The sequence below is a fragment of the Lissotriton vulgaris genome, chromosome 11, assembly GCF_964263255.1.
Source record: "Lissotriton vulgaris chromosome 11, aLisVul1.2, whole genome shotgun sequence".
Classification (NCBI taxonomy): Eukaryota; Metazoa; Chordata; class Amphibia; order Caudata; family Salamandridae; genus Lissotriton; species Lissotriton vulgaris.
The window spans coordinates 1,011,209,520-1,011,230,965 of record NC_141699.1 but is presented as its reverse complement, the minus strand read 5'-3'; the positions used below and the strand labels follow the sequence as shown (position 1 = coordinate 1,011,230,965).

The window sequence follows — 21,446 nt, the reverse complement described above, 5'->3', positions numbered from 1 at the left end:
CCTTACTATAGCCCATTCCGAATGCGCAAGCGCAGCATTTATTTACTTCCATGCCAACCATTGCCCTGCTGCCTTGCTATAGTCCATCCTGAATGCGCAAGCGCAGCATTCCTTGATCTCCATGCCAACCATTCTTCCTCACGGGCCGCCGTAGCGGCCACGTGACTCTTCCCGGAAGTATGCGAACGGCTATACGTACACCGCGCTCGCCCGTTCATTGCAACCGAGCGGCTGACGGTAGACGTAGGTGAGCTGCCTTACTTCACCACCAACTGTAAGTAGTTTTCCCTCCCCATACAGGATTCACTCATGGTTTGACCAACCGAACCAGCACGCAGGCGGGCTTCCTTTATAATGATTATTGCGATGTATGCCTTTCCCAAACAGAATACGTTGCTATGAGTGAAGCACCTACCCCCTGCTCGATGAAGTCCTACTAGAGTACTACTCCAGTAAGCCCCTTTCCTGACATGCCACGTTTCGTGAAAAGCTCCGTGTTTTATGTATGTGTGAGTCTGGTCTGTCTTATGTTGTACACCACTTATCCTGATTAGGATATTCCTGAGCCTACAAACTATGTAAGGCATCCATTTGGCACAGTATTATCCACGCCGATAAAGATATGAGCACTCAAGTATAGTGCACTCAATTTTAGTCATAGCATGCTTTATCCAGGCACGCACTGAGAACGCCAACTGTAAATCTGACCTTAGGTATACCATGCTGATGCGTCCTCTCTCACGATATGAGCACGCTCCACCTCACTGGTAGGCACGTTCTCTACTCATGAAGGCACTGTTTCCATTCACCACTGTGGAAAGCAAGCTTAACTGCACGTATCTTGCACCTAATTTCTGCACTACGTTACAGGAAAGTAACCACTTCCTTTGCTTTTTTCTTTCCCTAGGTTTTTATTGGCACCCTACACTTCAGGAGTGTCTGCCCAGAGGAACATTTTTTCCTTCTGGATGACCAAGGATTTAGGCCAGGGTGCGTCTTTTAGGGGACCCACACCTCCCACTTCCTTGTTTTGGTCCTGAAGAATACAGTGGATCGCCCCTAATGGTAGAAACATGTTGACCAACACATAGCCGCGATACGTAGGTCGTAACTTCCCTACCAGTATCTCACCGACCTTTTATTTATTGTCCAGTTACTTTTTTATTAAAATCTTTACAAAGCATTAACCAGGACAATTTTTACACTTACACTTTTTTTGTTCTCAACCCACACTTCACTACCTGCTCCACTGTAACTCAGGTGTTGAAGCACACCCAAGTGACGCTAGGCCACTTGGGTGGGCCCCGATGATGAAGCAAGTCACCACTAGGTGGTGAGTGAGGGGTTTACTAACAAAGGAACAGTGTTCCTCATCAGGAAAAGCCTTCATCTCCTTCATCGGGTGATACTCCGACATCACTCAAAAGCCAATATTTTCTGTGCAGCCATGATTTCCAGCGACGAGCTGAAAAGTAGAGAAACGGCGGCTGAAGCTCTGTATGAAAATCTTCCGGCGGTTAACGATGTTCCGCCTGCAACCAATCAGGGTGCTTCTACCAACAGCAATGCGAAAGACTTGTTGAGGACTTTGGAAAAGTTACTTCGAAATGAGTTGTCCAAATGGTGGGAAAAAAAGTCCCTGGAGAAATACTGTGACGCCAATCGCGTACCACGGGTTCTGAGAGTATTAATCGTTCCCACCTACGATAATCCGGACCCCAAGATGCTACAAGAATGGGCTGACAACAATTTACAATCCTCAAGGAATATGCTGCATATCTTAATTAAATATGCTCAATCTGACAGAGAGACCCTGTTGGTAGAAATAGAACGTATTAATGGCTTATTAGAAGCCACTGGAGAAACTGACCGGACCGCTAAAACCAGGAAGGAGATTGAGGTTCGTTTAAAGAAATACGAGGAATCTATTAAGGAACGGAAAATCCAAAAATTTGCGAGAGACCAACGCGACTATGCGACGGGTCGCATATTCACTTTTGCCCGCAAATATGACTCCTAAAAACGAAAAGCTGTGTCTGGACAACAGAAAACCGGGCAGGCGGCGGGCCAACCCGCTAATGTCAATAACTAGGCCACAGAATTCGATAATGTAACTCTCACTTCCAATAGTGGTTCTGAGGATAACAGATCAGGGGTTTCCAGGGATACCTGCGACCTGACAGATTTTTCCGTGGTGGATGAGCTGAATTTTGTCAGCGAGGACCGGAGGTATTCCCTGCGCTTCCGCAACCCTCAACAACAACAACAAAGCAGAGCAGCAGGCAAAAATGCCGCAACAGGAGGCGCAATTCCAAAGTGAGGCGCAGCACGGGGCAACTCCAGCAGGAACTGGAACTAACCCCAATGAGGCAACAGAACACGGTAATCAATTTGACAGACCTCGTTTTGTCTAAAGCAGAGGAGCAACTTTTGTCGTTAGGCCTCTCATTTTGTCAGACGACTAACTTTTCTTACACTCAGGCACGGATAGACGTTTTAAATTCATCAGGAAGATCAAATTGATGAAATACTTCCAATTGCACCCTAAACCTGATGTTTCAGCAAGTACCAGCAGCAGTATACAAACAGAACCAACAACTGCTCCCTTGCAAGTAAGAAATCTCGAAGGCCTTCAAACACTCCTCTCCTTAGCCCATGATGACAACGAGGAAGAAACACCTACTGTGAGTCAAGTTGTCCCAGTAAACAAATCAGTTTCCAGTCCCTTTTGAAGTAAATCAACCTTCCTACCTCTCATGCCGAAAGACGCGGTTGACATTTTTAGCGACCGAGTCATAGCTGAATTGAAACAACTGAACAGGACTACTTTGGTAAAGAAAAAACAACACAACCACAATAACGAGCAATATTGGTTATTGATGAAGAAAATTCAAAGTGACCAATCAGTGATTGTTAAAAACGCCGACAAGGGCGGTAACACGGTACTATGGGCCAAAGTGGATTATATCCGGGAAGCTAAAAGACAATTGGATGATCCCCTGTGTTACACCCAGACCATCAAATTTGCCATGCTGAAAAGCAATGACGTGACTAGAAAAAAGATCCATCAATGGCAAAGACAAAGTCTCATCACCAAAGAAGAGGCCACATTTCTAAGCGTTTTACACCCAATCACTCCTGTTTTCTACCTTCTCCCTAAAGTACATGAATGCATCAATCCTGTTCCTGGTCGTCCTATTATTTCGGCACGTGGTAGTATGAATGAAAATCTATCTAAGTATATTGATTATTTCCTCCAACCCCACAAGACTTTACTCCCTTCTTATCTCAAAGACACTACAGACTTTTTGGTTAAAATCAAACATGTTAATTGGTGTTCTGATTTCTGTTTTTTGGTGATGGACATTGAATCACTGTATACTAGCATTAATCATTCCCAAGGTTTGGAGGCAGCCAAATATTATTTAGACTCTCGCAATGCCATTCTGCGTAATCATAACATCATGCTGGTAGAAATGATGAACATCTTTTTAACCAACAATTACTTCCAGTTTGAAAATGAGTTTTTCCATCAGGAACGGGGTGTTGCCATGGGTTCGTGCTTCTCCCCCAGCTATTCATGTTTACATGTTGGCTGGCGGGGGGAGTACGTGCTAGGCAAAACTCATAGCCAGTGGCTTTCACATCTTGCCCACTACTGCCGTTTCATAGACGACATCTGTATCATATGGAAGGGTTCACAAGCTCAGGCTCAACAATTTGTAAACGAGATTAACACCAATACTCGTAATTTGAAATTTACTGCTACAATTTCATTAGACTCGGCCGAGTTTCTAGATGTTCAGATGTATATTGAACAGGGTAGGCTCCACACCAAGCTCCGCAGAAAAACGACGGCGGGCAATACAATTTTGCATGCCCGGAGTGCCCATCCCTCCCACACAATTAACAGTATACCATTCGGTGAATTTGTCCGAATCAAAAGGATATGTAGTGATCCTACTACAGCAGATCATTGCCTGAGGGAATCCACTAAGAGATTTCAAGAGCACAGTTACAGTTCAGATCTTTTGCAACGCGCCCTCTCGAAAGCATCTCTACTTTCGAGGGATGAATTACTGGCTCCCAAAATTGTGATTATTACTGAGGAGAGTGATTCTAAGTCAGTTTGTCTCATTACCACCTATTGCTCACAACAACGCAAAATGAGACGGATTATTAACTCAGAATGGCCTATTATTCTGACGGATGTCATTTTAGGTCCCATCTTACCTCAGAAACCGGCGATTACCTTCAGGAGGGCCCCCTCCATGAAGGACGTTTTGGACCAGTCCCAACCTGAATCAACACCGAAACGTACTTGGTTGGCCAAAACGGGTTTCTTCAAATGCACGTCTTGCCGTGCGTGTACGTTCGTGGTGAATGGGACGCACTACAAGTCAGCATTTATTGACAAACCAATCCCGATTACAGAATATTTAACATGCCGTAGTGATCATGTATTTACCAACTTAAGTGTACATGCAATCTCGCCTCTATTGGCAGCACCAAATTACCAGCCAATCAACGTATTTTACAGCATATACGTGCAATTGTAAATTCTGACAGTAATTACCCGGTGGCTCGCCACTTTAAGGCTGTTCATGATAACAGATTGAAAGACCTGCATTACACACTTTTAGGGTCAGTCCCCCACATCGGACGGGGGGGGAGACAGAGAGAAACTCCTTAGACAAAAAGAGACTTATTTCATCTTATTGCTCAATTCTAAGGCACCAAATGGTTTAAACGCCATTGATGAACTGCACAATTATTTATAATGACAAAAGTGGATCCATTATTTTTGAGTTCTTGAGGAAGGTTCACCCAAAGTTAGTCTAACTAAGTACATGATTATTAGACAATTTATGGGTTTAGTGCTACATTAAATGAATTATGTTGATTTTCAAATCATGTGCTTCAGCCTTAACCGTTGAATATCATACACTGTTTATAATTTTAGTTTTTTCACCCAACTCACATGAGCACTCTTTGTTTTTGTTGGCATATTAAGATCATGTTTCATGTTTGTGTAGTATAGTGATCTCAAGGAGACACACTTTCTTTAAAATCATGGTTGGGTCGGGGGGGGCGTGGCTAGCGGCCGAGCATGGCGGCAGCGTGAATTGGGAGCTCCCCGAGGCATAACGGCCTTCTGACAAATCCGACACCTTGATCCGTCACAAAGCCTACCCGAAGCGGCGGCACCGACTCAGGAACCGAAACTGCACCTCTAGGTCCAATCCTGGTGAAAATCGGTGATCGAGAACGGCACTTTCCATCGAGTGCGTAGAAAGGCCTATAGCGAGGGAAGATCCCCGACCTAGATTATCCGACCTCGCCGGAAGCGGTGTTACTCGCCTGGGCGTGGCGCAGTGTCGACACCCGGCCTCACCGGTCGGCTAGCACAAGGCTTGGAGGGACTAACTCGACCAACGCCTGCACGCAACGGCCTGACCCGCGACCACTCCGGACACTCAAGGAGGTGGGGAAAGAACCTGAGCGCACTTCCAGGAGGCGATCGACGGCTTGGAACCCGGACCAGCGCCATTCTGGAGAGGGACCCTGTCCGCCTAGAGCGCCCGTGACCAACACCGGGCACCCCCGGAACTCGGACCCGGACAGCGCCATTCTTGTCAGGGCGACCCTGACACACTCGCTTGCCTGCAGAGCCCACACAACAGCGGACGCCTGGCATTCACCCCGGGACGGCTCGGCTCCGCCGCCATCTTGGGGACCACGACCCAACACCATGGCGGGCAAAGGCACCAGGAGCTCGGCAACACAAGCGAAATTGGACAAGTTTGCCTACAGCCAACAAGGACACTCGCAAACAGGCGGCAGACACTCTGCAGGGACACCCCCTGACGCGGAGGGAAACAAAAAAGTGACGCTGGAGGACATCATGAAAACCCTTGCGGAGGTTAAAACGACGGTGGGCTCCATCTCCTCTGAAGTCACCCTACTGAGAGCAGACTTTTCAAAAATCACCGAGAGGGTGGCGCAGGTGGAAGTGGTGGCAAAATCACTTATCCAAGACACCTCGGACCTACAAGTGGCGATGGAGCGGGTGGAGAAAATTACAAAACTTTTACACGATAGGCTTGACGACCAGGAAGGACGTTCCCGCCGAAATAACGTGCGTATTCTTGGCCTGCCGGAATCAGAAGGGAAAGGGGCCATGGATCTCTACGTAGAGGACCTCATAAAGAACACTCTGCAACCTAAAGGTCTGTCCAACTTTTTTCTGTCGAAAGAGCGCATCGTGTCCCGGGAGGGGCGCCCAAGCTGGGTGCAGCTCCTCGACCTGTGCTAGCTCGCCTATTTAACTTTAGGGACAGAGACGCCATCTTGCTGGCGGCAAGGGTCTCCCCGCCGATCAGGATCCAGAACTCTACTTTGGCCTTCTTTCCGGACTACACGGCGGAGGTAGCCAGGCGTCGGAAAACCTTCACGGAGGTCAAGAAAACACTGCGGGACAGGGGCTTGCAATATTCCATGTTATTCCCCGCCAAACTACGCGTTGTGGCCGAGGGAAAGACATGGTTCTTCGATACGCCCGAAGTGGCGCGAGAATGGCTCGACGGATGGAGGCAAGCAGGGCAGCGACAACGGCCGCACAAAGAACGAACACACCCACGCAACGATGGCCAAGCGACTAACCAACAGGCTCGACCTTCGCAGCAATCAACGGCTTCTGGACTGGACTCTGATCTGGAAAGAGACCCCCTCGACTCCGGACAGCCGGCACCGATCTAGAGGTGAACTGTAACTGGGAACTGATATGTGTAACACTGGACTTCTGGGCGGCTAAGCTGAGTAAGGTGGGCACTGGCCGATGCCTACGGGAGACTCACCGACCCCACAAGCAAGTAACATAGTTGGGAGGGGGGTAAAGCACTCTGCCAAGTTGGGGAAGCGGGCGGGGAATGGTCCGTGGAGCAGGGGAGCAGGGTGGGGGGAAGGGGGGATTGTTTCATTGTTAACATGGTTCTGTTTTGTCATCATGTCTACACTACAGTACACCACGCTTCTGCAGATCACACATTGCCGGTGCGGTGACGCAGGACACCACCTTTGGGCTGGGGACGACGTACGTCAGTCCGCTGCCCTACCTTTTCGACCCAATGACTAGAAGGGTACGATCAGGGCCCAATGAGGGGGCGACAGCGATTACTGAGGTGCCCCCATTCCAGGTCTTGACTTGGAACGTTCGGGGATTGGGGGATAAAATCAAGAGAGGTCTCGTTTTGCAGGTAGTTAAACGTCAGAAACCTGACCTGGTATTACTTCAAGAAACACACCTTGCAGGGACCACGTGTAAAGCACTCAACAGACGGGGATATGTAATGGCGGCACACTCAGAGTTTACATCGGGCTCCAGGGGCACTGGGATACTCATGAAAAAAGCATCCTCCTTTATTGTGGGGGGACACAAAGTGGATGATCAGGGTCGCTTTGCGGCACTGCACGGGCAATGGGAGGGTCGGGCTCTAAACGTGGTCTCCGCTTACATCCCCCCGGCACTCCACTCAACAGCACTGCCGGCCCTGGGCAAATTTCTCCTAGACCTCCCGGAGGGGGACACGATTATTGGGGGGGACTTTAATGCCATAATGCACCCGTCGCTGGACTCCCTGCCGGTACGCACCCGCTCGGGTGCCGCGAATGTACTTCCCGACTTTGCAGAAGCAATGGGCCTTACGGATGTCTGGCGACACCTCCACCCAGCCACCTCACATTTCACATACTACTCTACTGTTCATAAAAGCCTTTCGCGAATAGATTATTTCCTATTCCAGGGGCTGGGTTTGGGATTAGTTGACAAAATTGAAATCCTGCCAAGGGGAGTTTCTGACCATTCTCCAATCTCCCTATCACTTGCCACTAGGGGGAAGAAGGGCGCGAGAACCTACCCACTGTACCCCAACTACTTAAAAATCCCTACAGTACGAAAAAAGCTCAAACAGGCCACTGCTCGGTACTTTGTTGAAAACGAGGGAACCGTCTCCTCACCATCTATCCTCTGGGAGGCCTACAAAACTGTTCTACGGGGGGAGGCAATAGCAGCCATTACAGGGCACAAACGAGATTCGAGACGGGAGCTCACCGAATTGGAACTCGCACTACACGACGCAAATATAGCCCACATGTCCGACCCCACACCGGAAAAGTCACACCTGCTGCAGCTCCGCCAACAACAATACCACGATCACCTCAAAACGACCGTCCGCGCACAACACGAGAACACACTACACAGGGTGTATGATGTGGGAGATAAAGCCGGGAAAATGCTGGCATGGCTATACAAGAGGGGAGGCAGCAATAACATCATACAGATGCTCTACACGCACGATGGGGTCCTGCAGAAACACCCAGAACACATAGTGCAAACCTTAGCTAGCCATTTTCAACGCATTTACACCCCGGACCGCGAAGTCACCACACAGACTGCACTGTACTCCCTGGAAAACATTGACATTCCTACACTCACACCTGAAACACAACAGGACCTGGAGGCTGACCTCTCGGAAGAGGACATTCAGACGGCTATCCAGTGCCTGCAGTCGGGTAAAGCGCTGGGCCCTAATGGCCTACCGGTGGAATGGTACAAGGCGCTGGCGCCCACACTGAGTAAACCGCTGCTGCACATGTATAACGAAAGCCTTGAGAAGGCGATCCTGTCGCTCGACCAGCGCACTGCCACGATTGTGGCGATCCCCAAACCGGGTAAGCCACCGACTGCCTGCACCTCCTACCGTCCCATTTCCCTTCTCAATGTGGAGGCTAAAATCCTTGCCAAGATCATAGCCAGCCGACTGACGCACCACCTTCACTCGTTGATCCATCCTGACCAATCAGGCTTTATGCCACACCGGAGCACGGTTCTGAACTTGAGGCGAGTTCATGGGGTACTGGCGCGCACACACCTTCTCACTGAGCCTACAGCAATCCTCTCCCTTGACGCCACTATGGCTTTTGACTTAGTGGAATGGGAGTACCTGTTCGCGGTGCTCACCAGAATGGGCTTCGGGCCTAAATTTCAGGCGTGGATACGCCTGTTATACACACAGCCGGTCGCCCAGGTGGTGGCCAATGGACACATCTCGGCACCCTTCCCACTGAAGAGAGGGACGAGACAGGGATGCCCTTTGTCCCCGTTGCTCTTTGCTCTGGTACTAGAGCCCCTGGCAATTCTACTCAGAAAGACACCACTGTTTCGGGGGATCATATGGACGGAGGGGTGGAAAGACAAGGTCTCCCTTTATGCAGACGACATGCTTATTTATATGGTAGACCCCGAGGCTGGCATCCCAGCTCTGTTGCAGCTTTGTGACACACACGGGGCGGCATAGGGCTACACGCTCAACTGGACCAAATCCGTGGTATATGTACTCCGAGGCCCGGCGCCATTACTGAGAGAAACCTGCCTCTTGACCCTAACGACGTCCTCCTTTAAATACCTGGGTATCCACATTACGAGGGACGCCACCGACTTCTATAATACTAACTTGAAACCCCCTCTAGAACGTCTAAAAGCAGATGCCAAACACTGGGCGACTCTCCCCTTGACCCTACTGGGCAGGGCGGCCTTATATAAAATGATGGCGCTTCCCAGGTTTCTATATGTATTAGAGAATACACCACACTTGGTTGCGCCACGCTACTTCAGACAGATCGCAGCAATAGTCTCCAGTCTCCTCTGGAGCAATGGTCCGGCATGAATTGCCCATGACAAGTTGGTGAGGAGTTGGTACGGAGGAGGGATCGCTCTTCCTAACGTCCAACTATACTACTGGGCAGCCCAACTTAAGGTGATCAACTCATGGGTGCATGCTTCGCGGGAAGATCCGGCCTACAGGGCCGACTGGTCGCAGTTGGGAACTGAGGGAATGCTTTCGGTTCTGTATAATAAAGCCCAAGTCAGGCGACTGATTGGCCCAACACACCACACGGCGACACTGTGGCACAGAGCGCAGGCCCGACTAGGTTGGGCGGGCAAACTTACTAAACTGACGCCGCTATGGGATACCAAACAATTGGGTAATCTCAGAGCATGTAAAGGGTTTACACAATGGGATCACATAGGGATCTCCACAGTGGGGGACCTATGGGACAAGGGCACAGTGATTCCTTTACAACAGCTTCAACAGCAGTATGGTCTAGGCCACACAGAGACATTCAGATACGTTCAGATCAGCCACGCCCTACTCAAAGCGATTCCACGGGGCGCTGATCTTCCTGAATCATCCCCGTTAGAGGATAGACTCCTGACAGAGTTTATGCCACAAAGCGCCACTTCCCTTACGTATAAAAAATTGGTCAATAATCTGAAAGACCCCACACTACCACTTCAGGAGAGGTGGGTGAGAGAGATAGGGGAGGTTGACGAAACGGAATGGAACGAAGCACTGGCTTCGCCGAAAGAAGTGGGCATATCAATGAAATTTAGGCTAGTACAACTTAAAATCCTGCATCGAGTCTACTACACGAGGTCACTACTACACAAAATCCATCGAGCTCCTCACCCATTTTGCCTCAGGGGTTGTGGGGAGGAAGGAACCCTGTTTCACACATTGTGGGAATGTTCGCTGGTACAGGAGTTCTGGAAACAGGTTTTACGTACAGTTTCCCAGGCACTTAACATATCTGTCCTGCCTGAACCCCGTAAATGCCTCTTGAACATTTGGGAACCCAATGACCTGAACCGATATGGGCAATTGTGGGCCACCCTGGCCATTACAGTAGCGAAAAGAGACATTGCACAGAGATGGGGGGCTCAGGAAATGCCTACGGCGGCAAGGTGGGCCAAGAACATGGACATGTTGATGATAGTGGAACGAGGTGTGTATGTACTTAGGGCGAGCCCTAGGAAGTGGAATAAAATATGGACGCCTTGGAACAGCTACAGAGGGGACATCTGTGATCCTCTTCCGGAGAACGAGGATCTGGACTCTGAGGAAGAAGAGGAATGAAAGGGGGAATGTCCTGACCGGAGTGCCATGAACGGCTGCGTTCTCGCTTTTGTTAGAGTACCGGACTATGCAAACTCTTTCACATTACTGCCTCAAGTGATGGTGTACAACTGCTTCAGATTGCTTGATGACGACAATGTTAATTTTTTGTTTCTTGTTCTTCCATTATTCACTTTTTCTACCTTGATGCAATCCGTCTACTTGTAACCATAAATCCTATTCATGAATAGCTTAGGGGGTAATGTCATGGACGAATTTGGGAATACTTACTGTGCCGAATACGACACTTGACATCTGATTACGAATAGAGCATCTGAGTACGCACATGATCCCCACATACTACAGTCATCGACCACCACACGCCATTTACTATTGTTAATTCAACCTGTATAATGATTACCTGCATCCTTCGACAGTATTGTGTATATCAATGATGACTTTATATCAATAAAGATTTTCAAAAAAAAAAAAATCATGGTTGGGTCAACAGTTGATTTATTGACAATTCTTCAATTATTGCATTGAGCTTGTGGTATGACATATTGGATTAGTATTGCACTTTTGATGACATTAAGCTATGTTTTAGAATTTAATTCTTAGAAATGAATACTGACTAATTTGTCAATATATTACACTTGATTGTGGAAACGTTCATAATGAATTACAAATAATGTGTTCCAACCTTACACGTATGCATATGAGCACTATGCTCGTATTGCTTCTAGATGTGTCCTTCTTACCTTGTTTTCACTAAGCACATTTTGTTTACAATGATGATCTTTTCATTGAATGGACTTAAGCACTATGCTTTAATTTGTTCTGTTGTGCTAGTGTTTTTTACGATACACAAACAGAAAATGACATTGAATTCATGAATTGATGTTATGCCTATCGATTTTGTTATGCTTTTAATCCTGTTTCTACGGGTGATAAAGCTCTCTGTGCACTATTTATTGTTACACCTACTTTGGGCGCGTCATGTGACCAAGCTCCTCCCACGGAGCGAAACGCGTCGAGGAGAGCACTTGCTCTGCATTTTTGCAATTACATTTTCCACTGCCTTTATCTGATGGTGTGATGGCGTTTGATTTTTTAGCCTCATTAATTGAACTGAGAAGAGGTCTGCGCCTGCTGAATTGCCGCTTCGAAAGCGGTCAGGAGTCCTGTTTGATACATACATATATATACACACACACATATATATAGATATATACCAGTGAGCAAGGCCGCTTCGCCGAAACGCGTAGGGTGTTATATATATATATATATATATATATATATATCGGGCTGGCTGGTCACGATTGAATAAAACTTGATTGGCACAATACCTGGGTCCATCTTCGTCCTTCTTTGCTGTGGTTAAGGCGATTTCCGAAGTGACGTTGGAGAAATATATATATATTCTTGCAATGTTCCCTCGGTTTAAAGATGCAGTCTGAAGCAGATTAATTCAGGCAAACCGGCATTCTTTATTTTAGAAATATTTTTAAAACGCCTTATGCGTTTCGGGGCAGCATCCCCTTGGTCACAGGCATTTTCTTGAGGCTGCGCAGTGTTGCTTGAAAGGCTCACTCGCAGCATGTGATTTATTCCAATTAGTGGGCTTCACAGGTGAGTACAACATGTGTTGCATGCTGGGAGGTGTAGTCTAAGTTTGTTTCCTTTCAGTGAGTTTTGTTGTGGCTTTCAAGAAAAGTATTCCCTTTGTAGTTTCTGTGCATTCCCAAGCTGTTCACTTCTTTTTTCTAGGCCTCCAGTGAGCCTCTGAAGAAATAAATGTTCGGTAATTGTGCATTACCCCCAGGTCCCTACGTCCTCGACACCTTCCTTACAACATGAGATTATCCTATCTCTGACAGAAAAAAGAAAAAGAAGGAATGCTGGACCTACCCTCCCCCTCCCGCCGGGAGTACAAAAGGGTACATGTCCCAGCATTCCCTCTGTTTCTTTTTTCTGTCATTCTGACAGGGATTGCTGTGGCGCGTGGAGCATGGAATCGGCTCCTGCGCCGGACTTACCTTCCGCTGGGGCTTCGGTGTCCTCGGCGGCGTGGATGGCCTCTCCCTCCCTGCCGGGCTTGGGGGGAGTGGCGCGGGCTTCCTTTTGGCGCTCCTGGGGGTCGCGCTGTGCTGGGGGAACGCGTGGACCTCGCGTCTGCCCGATGGCGGCCCCTCCTTCCTGCCGGGCTTGTTAGGGGGCGCGGCCGACTTCGCGTCTGGGATTGGCTGGTTGGATGATGCCTTCCTGTGACGTCGATGCCTGACTTCCGGTTTGGGACAGGGTCAGGCGCTTCTGCCCGGTCGTTTTTCCTGAGTATTTAAACGGGGGCAGCTGGTGAGTACCGCGTAGCGGTGTTTCTTTCCTGTGCATTTTTTGCTGGTTGCTACTGCCTCCTGGGTTGTTCCTTGCTTCAGGATGGGGAAGAGTTCGAGGAAGAGGCGTCATAGGGAGAGGTCCTCCTCTTCTTCTTCTTCTGCCAGTGGGTCACGTTCTCCTTCTCCTGCCCGGTCCAGACGCCGTGGTGGGGGTGGGGATGCGCGCTTGAAGCGCTTGATCAGGGAAACCCTTACTGAGATGGGTTCTGGTGGTGCCGGTCGCAAAGTGCCTGCTGCGGCTTCCGGTGCTTCTGCTTCTTCAGCTGACGAGTCGGCTGGGGCTGGTGACTCTGAGCTGAAGGGGAAGTATATTGAAAAGGACGCACTTCCAGGTATCCTGATGCACGTGAAGCGGAATATGGGCTTTGCTGATGACGCTGTTCCCAGTACTTCTGGGGGTTCTTTGCTCCGCCAATTCCAGAGTTCTGCAGCGGTGGATGTTCCTGTTCATCCCTTTATTAAGGATGTCCTGAAAAGGGAGTGGGCGGATCCGGATCGCATTATGGTTCCGCGTTTTATGGCCCGTCTTTACCCACTCCGGGATATGGCTACGGATCTTCCTGATTCCATCCCCATTGACTCGTTTGTTGCGAGTTTGGTGGGTCGCACTTCCTTATCTGAGGACGCTGTGCTGAAGGACCCTGTGGATAAGAAGGCTGACGGAGCGCTGAGGAAGGTTTATTCTGGGTCTCATCTGGCCTTGAGGGCCGGTGTTTATGGTACTTATTTGTCGCAGTCGCTGCTGTCTGACATTAAGTCTCTGTACCAGTCAATGGACGATGCCACGGACTGTTCTGAGCTTCTTGAACACATTGAGCGGCAGGTTGAACTTCTGTCCGATGTGTCTTTTGATGTGGTTCGAGCTGCTGCGCTTTCTGGTGGGGCCTGTGTGGCGGCTCGGCGCAGTCTTGTGCTTAAAGACTGGAAGACTGACTCTGCGCAGAAGGCTTGTGCCTTGCGTTTGCCTTTTCAGGGTTCTATGCTGTTTGGGGGGGAGTTGGAGACCAAACTGCACTAACTGTTTAAGGAGAAGAAACATTCGTCTTCTTTTAAAGGGTCTGCTTCTGCTCCTGCTTCTTCTGCCCCCTCTAAGGCTAGATCTTTCTTTCGGCCTTCCTTTCGTGGAAAGTTTGGGAAGGGCCGTGGAAGGTTCTCTTCTGGCGGGGGTCGGGACCGTAAGGCTAGGTCTCCCCCTCCCCCGAAGCCTCGCTCCTGACTCTTTGGCTGTGGTTCCCGGGTTGTTGGTAGGAGGGCGGCTGCGCTTCTTCCTAGATGCCTGGGTTCAGTCATGTTCAGACGCTTGGGTGTTGGATGTTCTGCGGGAGGGTTACGAGGTGGAGTTTTCTGTTCCCCCTCCCGACTCCGGCCTCCGCCCGACACCCTGGCCTGCTTGCCGGTCCAGGAGGGACCACCTGGTTCAGGGGGTGGAGGATCTTCTTCGGAAAGGGGCCATTCAGGCGGTTCCTCCTTCGGAGGTGGGGTCGGGCTTTTATTCCCTGATTTTTCTGGTGCCCAAGAATACCGGGGGTTTTCGCCTGGTCCTGGATTTGCGGCTCATGAACCGAGGGGTGTTGCGTATTCCCTTCCGCATGGAGACCTTGCAGCGGATCATTCCGTTGGTTCTGCCGGGTCACTTCATGTGTACCCTGGATCTGCAGGACGCCTATTATCATGTTCCGGTGCATCCAAGGTCCCGTCGGTTCCTGAGATTTTGTGTTCAGGGGTGCCACTTTCAGTTCCAGGTTCTGCCCTTCGGCCTTCGCTCTGCCCCGAGGGTTTTTACGAAGGTTGTCGCCCCCTTGGTTGCCTGGCTTCATCTCCGGGGGGTGATGGTGTATCCATATTTGGACGATTGGTTAATCCATGCTCCCTCTCGGGCCCTGCTGTTGGAGGCGAGAGAGTTGGTTTGCGCGGAGTTGAGGCGGCACGGTTTTCTGATCAATCTGCCGAAGTGCCACCTGACCCCTTCGCAGGATCTGGTGTTCATTGGGGCTCGGTTTCGCACGGACCTCAACCGAGTATTCCTACCGGAGCCTCGGGTGGTGACCCTGTTGTCCCTTGCTCGCAGATTCCAGGCGGGAGGTTCCTTTCGGGTGCGCCTCTGGTTGCGTCTTATGGGTCTGATGGCGGCGACTGTCTTTACGGTGGCTTGGGCTCGGTTTCACCTCCGCCCCCTGTGGTGTTACCTTCTGTCTCTCTGGGATCCGTTGTCCCGCGATTGGGAGTGTCTGGTGCCGGTGTCTCCTGTGGTTCTGCCTGCACTGATTTGGTGGTCGGTTCCGGGCCATCTGTCTCAGGGGCTCCCCTTGCAGCCCTCTCCGTCGCTGGTGTTGACAACGGATGCCAGCGCTTTGGGGTGGGGGGCGACCTTGGGTTCTCAGTCCCTTCAGGGTCGCTGGTCCCTGCTGGAGAGTCGCAGGTCTTCCAACTGGCGGGAGTTGACTGCGGTGTCCCGTGCCGTGATGGGTTTTCGGGTGTGTTTGATGGGCAGGAACGTCCTGGTGCGGTCAGACAATATGGTGTCGGTGGCCTATCTCAACCATCAAGGGGGGATTCGTTCGGCTTCCTTGAACGCAGTGGTGATTCCGTTGTTTTGTTGGGCGGAGGGTCACCTGCTGTCTCTGACTGCGATTCATATCAAGGGGGTGGACAATTGTGCGGCGGATGTCCTGAGTCGCTGCTTTCCGGCTCCTCTGGAGTTGTCTCTCACCCGGGTTGCGTTTCGGCTTGTGTGCGGGAGGTTTGGGCGTCCCTTTCTGGACCTCTTTGCCTCCCGGCTGAATGCGCAGCTCCCTCGCTTCTGCTCCAGGTTTCGGCAGGAGGGTTGTTGGGGAGTGGATGCCCTGTCGGTTCCCTGGCCGTCCCGCCTGCTCTATGCCTTCCCCCCCCTGGCGCTGATCCCCAGGTTTCTGTCCCGACTGTGTCTGGAGGATCGGGAGGTGGTGGTGGTTCTGCCCTTTTGGCCTCGGAGGTCTTGGTTTCCGACAGTGCGTCTTCTGGCGGTTCGGGGCCCGTGGTTCCTCCCTCTGTCCCCGTCTCCCCTGCGGTCCTCGCCGCCTCTGTCTCTTCTCCGCTTGCGGCTGTCGGTGTGGAGGTTGAGAGGCAGGGGTGGCGGCGGCGCGGATTCCCGGAACATTTAGCTGCTGCCATCCAGAGTTCCCGTAGGCCTTCCACTCTCCTGTCCTATGATCGCCACTGGGGTAACTTCAGTCGTTGGTGTGCGGCCTTGGACCTTTCCCCTTTGCACTGTTCTTTGCAGGCGGTGCTTCAGTTTTTGTGGGAAGGTTTTGAGAAGGGTTTGGCGGTGTCCACCTTGCGTGCCCAGTGGGCGGCTGTCCGGGCTTTTCGTTCCCCGTGGGGTAATCTGTCTGATGATGAGGATTTGGTCTCCAGACTGCTCCGTGGTTTTTCTCTGTCTCGTCCGGTTTCCCGGCCTTCCTTTCCCCTGTGGGATTTGCCCTTGGTCCTTCGGGCCTTGATTAGTCCTCCGTTTGAACCTTTGTCGGAGGTGGATTTGAAATTTGTGACCTTGAAGGTTGTGTTCTTGGTGGCCATCACGTCTGCCCGACGCCTGGGCGAGTTGGGGGCCTTGATGTCGCGGGAGCCTTTCCTGTCCTTTTCGGAGGGCGGGGTGGTGCTCCGCCTTGATTCCTCCTTCGTGCCCAAGGTCGCTTCTCAATTTCACCGGTCCTAGGAGTTGGTCTTGCCTGAGTTGAGTTCTGTTCTGGATTCCCCGGGTGGTCCTTGTTGGTCCTTGTTGGATGTGTGCCGGGCTTTGCGTATTTATCTTGAGCGCACGGCGGCTGTCAGGTTGACTGACTCCCTGTTTGTATCTTTTGGGGCTGCTCGCCGTGGACGTAAGGCTTCGTCTGTGTCCATTGGTCGATGGCTGAAGCAGGTCATTTCCTTGGCTTATTCTCTTTCTGGGTCCCCTCCTCCTGTGGGTGTTCAGGGTCGATCTACAAGGGGGGTGGCGGCCTCCTGGGCTGAGGTCCGGGGGGTCCCTCTTTCGGAGATTTGTAGGGCGGCCACTTGGGCGTCTTCTAATACGTTCATCAGGCATTACCGTCTCCTCAATTTGCTGGGTGATGAGGGCGGTTTTGCTTTGGGGGTGTTGGGTTGTGTTCGCCCATGATTTCTGTTCTGTGCTCAATAAATGCCTGGTTTTTGCTGTACTGGTTGTTTGTTGTGTTTTGTGGGATGAATGCCGGGGTTTTGCTTTGGTATGTCTCATGTTGTAAGGAAGGTGTCGAGGACGTAGGGACCTGGGGGTAATGTCCTATTACTTACGGTAATCTTCATTACTCCGGGTCCCGTAGTCCTCGACACCTTCCTGGCTTCCCTCCCTCCCGCCCTGTTTGCCGGCCTTCATCCTTTGGCTTGGTATTTCAGAGGGAATGCTGGGACATGTACCCTTTTGTACTCCCGGCGGGAGGGGGAGGGTAGGTCCAGCATTCCTTCTTTTTCTTTTTTCTGTCAGAGATAGGATAATCTCATGTTGTAAGGAAGGTGTCGAGGACTACGGGACCCGGAGTAATGAAGATTACCGTAAGTAATAGGACATTTCTGTATCTCCATCAAAAGACTCCTTTTAGTTCCGTGTCCTTGTGACCCCCTTTAACCTTGCAGGGTGGTGCAGTCTTCACGGCTGGACTGCCGTAGTTTAGATGCCTGCAATGTTTCCTCGGTTTAAAGATGCACTCTGAAGCACATTAATTCAGGCAAACCGGCATTCTGTTTAGACTACAAATTCTCTTCAAATTCTTCTGCGAAGACCAGCATTAAAAGCATGGGACAGATTTCCTAAGCATTCACAAAGGCATCACAGCACAAAGCAGCTTTAACTGTAAATTCGAATTGAGATTGCAATGTAAGAAGAGACATATAGCTATATTCATCATTGTCCCGTTTTGCGAGTCCTTAATAGCGATTATTAAGGAATCGCTATTAAGGACTTGCAAAACGGGATTCATGTAGAAATCGCCAAAAAAAATTACGATTCCTACAGCTTCCTTTTTTGGGATTAGCAAATTGCTAATCGCAAATAAGGAATGACTCCCCATTCATTCCTATGGTCCTAAAGGCCCATAGGAATGAATGGGGAGTCATTCCTTATTTGCGATTAGCAATTTGCTAATGGCAAATAAGGATGCGATTTCAAGGGTGCCAGGGGTGTCCAAAGGACACCCTGTAGCACCCCATAAATGTAATTTTAGACTGATGTTGCGCACACACATGTCCAAAGGACATGTGTGTGTGTAGCATACAACTTAGAAAAATGCACTGAAGTGCATTTTTCTAAGTTTTCGCTATTTACCACGAAGTCAGACTTCGCGGTAAATAGCGGCGAAAAATAGCGATTTTGCCATTTTCAAATGCTTCTTGAATTGCATTTAAGGAATCTCTAATTGAGATTCCTTAAATGCAATTATTCGCAAATATGAGATTTCTAAAAATGCGATTTTTGCATTTGGGATGATGAATCCCAAATGCAAAAATAGCGCTTGCAAAGGGCCAGATTCTCAGAATCTGGCCCTTTGCGAGCAGTTTTCGGCTTGATAAATCTGGCCGTTAGTCAAGTTGCAAATCAGAGGGGTAAGGAATGTGGATGCCGCACACCTCGTAAAACTTGCAAAGACCTGCACCAACACTTTACTATTGCACATATGACTGCAGAGGACTGATTGATAAACAACTGCACCAGCAGTCAGTAACCATCTACAAAGTGAAAGCTTTATGTCATAGACTTCTGCAAACAAGGATTACACGCCCAAAAAATTAGGAGACTAAAGCTACAATGGTATTCTGCATGGAACCCTTGAGTTTGCAGATTTAAAACACTTTAATACAGCTTCTAAACATGTTTTAAATATTTTCTTAGTCCTGTACCAGGGCAGGATCTTACATGTTGTGTTTTCAGCTGACAATATTTACACTCAAACCATCTTTTACATTTCTTTCCAGGATGCAAAAAGGAACATTTCTGAAAAATAAGTTCACTCTCTCTGGGAATGTCCTGATTTAGACATTTACTGTAAGACCAATGTTCATGAACTCATATAGAGAAACATATCACTGTGTTATACGGCTTAGTCTAGCGGGTCAATCGGAAACTCAGAATGGTGGATAGCGATGAGGGACAGCTACACAGAGAGGTATGGTAGATGTTGCCCAATTAGGACTGTGGGAGAGCAATATTGACTATATACACTTCGGTCCTGAGATGTACCATAGACAATCTTTCAGGGAGTGGGCATCATTGGCAGGTTGTTGCAAGTTTAGATGTAGGCTTGCAGAAAAGCAGCTGACGAGAGAAGAAGAGCTGGAGACTAATCAGTCTGGCCTCAGCCAGGGAAAAGAGTCTCTAGCTTTGTAGTCTTAACTATCCAGCACTCAAGAAGAAAATCACAATACTATTCACTTTAGCAAACATGTATTGGCTTGCCACCAGCCAAACCTAGTAGTTACACATGCCTCCCCATCAAGCTTCTATTGGTATCTGCACGGGAACCTGGCTAAGACGACTCAGTTTAGATTTGTACGAAATTTGAGCACCCAAACCTGGGCTCACCAGAATTTTTATTTTTATGGTTTTCTTTCAACCATTATACCTTATGTTAGACTAACGTTGGTTACCTGATAAATGTGCGTACATTTTTGTGTTGCTCATTTTAGTTGCCGGCTTATGTGGGTTTTTTTTGCCTGCATTGGGTGAGGTGATACAAACTGTGGTTCATTAACACATGGTGGTAAGCACAAATGCATCCAACAGATTTATTGGGAAAAAACAAACAAGTTGTTAATTGACCAGTCAGATTTGGTGCTAGCAGTTGGAAGCAGAACCTTTTCTATTTTCTCCAACATGTTTCCCCATAAAACAGCTTAAAGTTTGTTCAAACAGGCTGACAACATCCGGGAATCAGGCAGTGTTAATCACGGACTACTGTCTTCTCTTCAATAACAGTTGCATAATGCACCGTATTAGCCAATATTGCAATCCTTGCTTCTTTAGCCACAAAAATGATAATCCAGGAGTTATGTGAAAGGGCTGGCTGTCTGCTCTCCCATGCAAGCTTCCATCCCTCCTTATGCCGCTGTGCACAGTGGGGCGCACCAGCAACATCTGTGCTGTTAATGTCAATGAGAAGGCTTGTTTGTATGTGCCTCACTGTGCAAAACACCTATGCTCTGTGCACATATAACGAAGCGCAAAGAACCTACCTTGTTGCTCTAAATCCAACATGCAAATAGGCCGGATAATGCCTTATTTAAATTAGTAAAAATTGCTGAATTTATGTTCCTAGATGTTTATTTTTCAAAGGATATGAACGATGCAAATTTACGGAGGTTTAATTTAACATTTGCCTAACATACATGAAAAGAGCCTAGTTATTTTAGAAGAGAGTCCACTGCTTTTGAGAACACATAAGCATAAATTAGCACAGCTGAGTAGACAACAGAAAAGTGTCACTGAGGTAGAGGTGACATCGAGAGAATGAATAATCAGATCTCTGCCTACCTTGTTCGACATCAGATAACTTCTCCTTTGCTGAGGGGTCCGCATTTGCATTCCTCCATTCCAATAAAATCTCATTAAAGGATTTTGATGAATTTTCTTCATTGAAAGTGCCATTGAGTAAAGATCCGGAATTCAATTTCTCGTGATAAGGGTGGTTTGACACGGTAGAAACTGACTGATTCAAGATAAAAACTGTAAGCATGGGGTGTATTCCATTATTACCATTAATAACATTTTAGCACATGTTTTCAGTTAAATATTAACAAAGTGACATACTATTACACATCATTAGTTTATATGCTTTGCACAAAGATGGTAAGCCAACCATTTTAATTCAGTGAAGGGTTTGCATATAGTAAAATAAAAATACTTTTCAAATAGAATATTTATCTCAGTAATACGTTTACCCAATTAACATATTTTGGATAGTTCAGGAACAACAGAAACAATTCGTGATAATGTATATTTAGATCTCAATGATGTAAAAAAAAAAAAACGTTATAACCCTTCTGTACATTTAGTTCTGATGAACACTGAGTTTTCTCGACTATTAATCCCTGCATGCTGATGACGGCC

At 48.8% G+C, this 21,446-nt stretch overlaps 1 protein-coding gene across 2 annotated transcripts in view; it reads right to left on the bottom strand.

The window, feature by feature from the left end:
• Positions 1 to 21,446, bottom strand: part of ZBBX (zinc finger B-box domain containing) — a 551,428-nt gene that overhangs the window by 311,521 nt on the left and 218,461 nt on the right. For both annotated transcript variants that reach the window (XR_015300974.1, XM_086944333.1), the window contains exon 9: positions 20,871 to 21,045. Coding sequence is in view for 1 of the 2 variants with exons in the window: in XM_086944333.1 (XP_086800459.1) it covers positions 20,871 to 21,045 (175 nt within the window). In the remaining variant the exon portion in view is untranslated. The remainder of the gene's footprint in view (positions 1 to 20,870; positions 21,046 to 21,446) is intronic.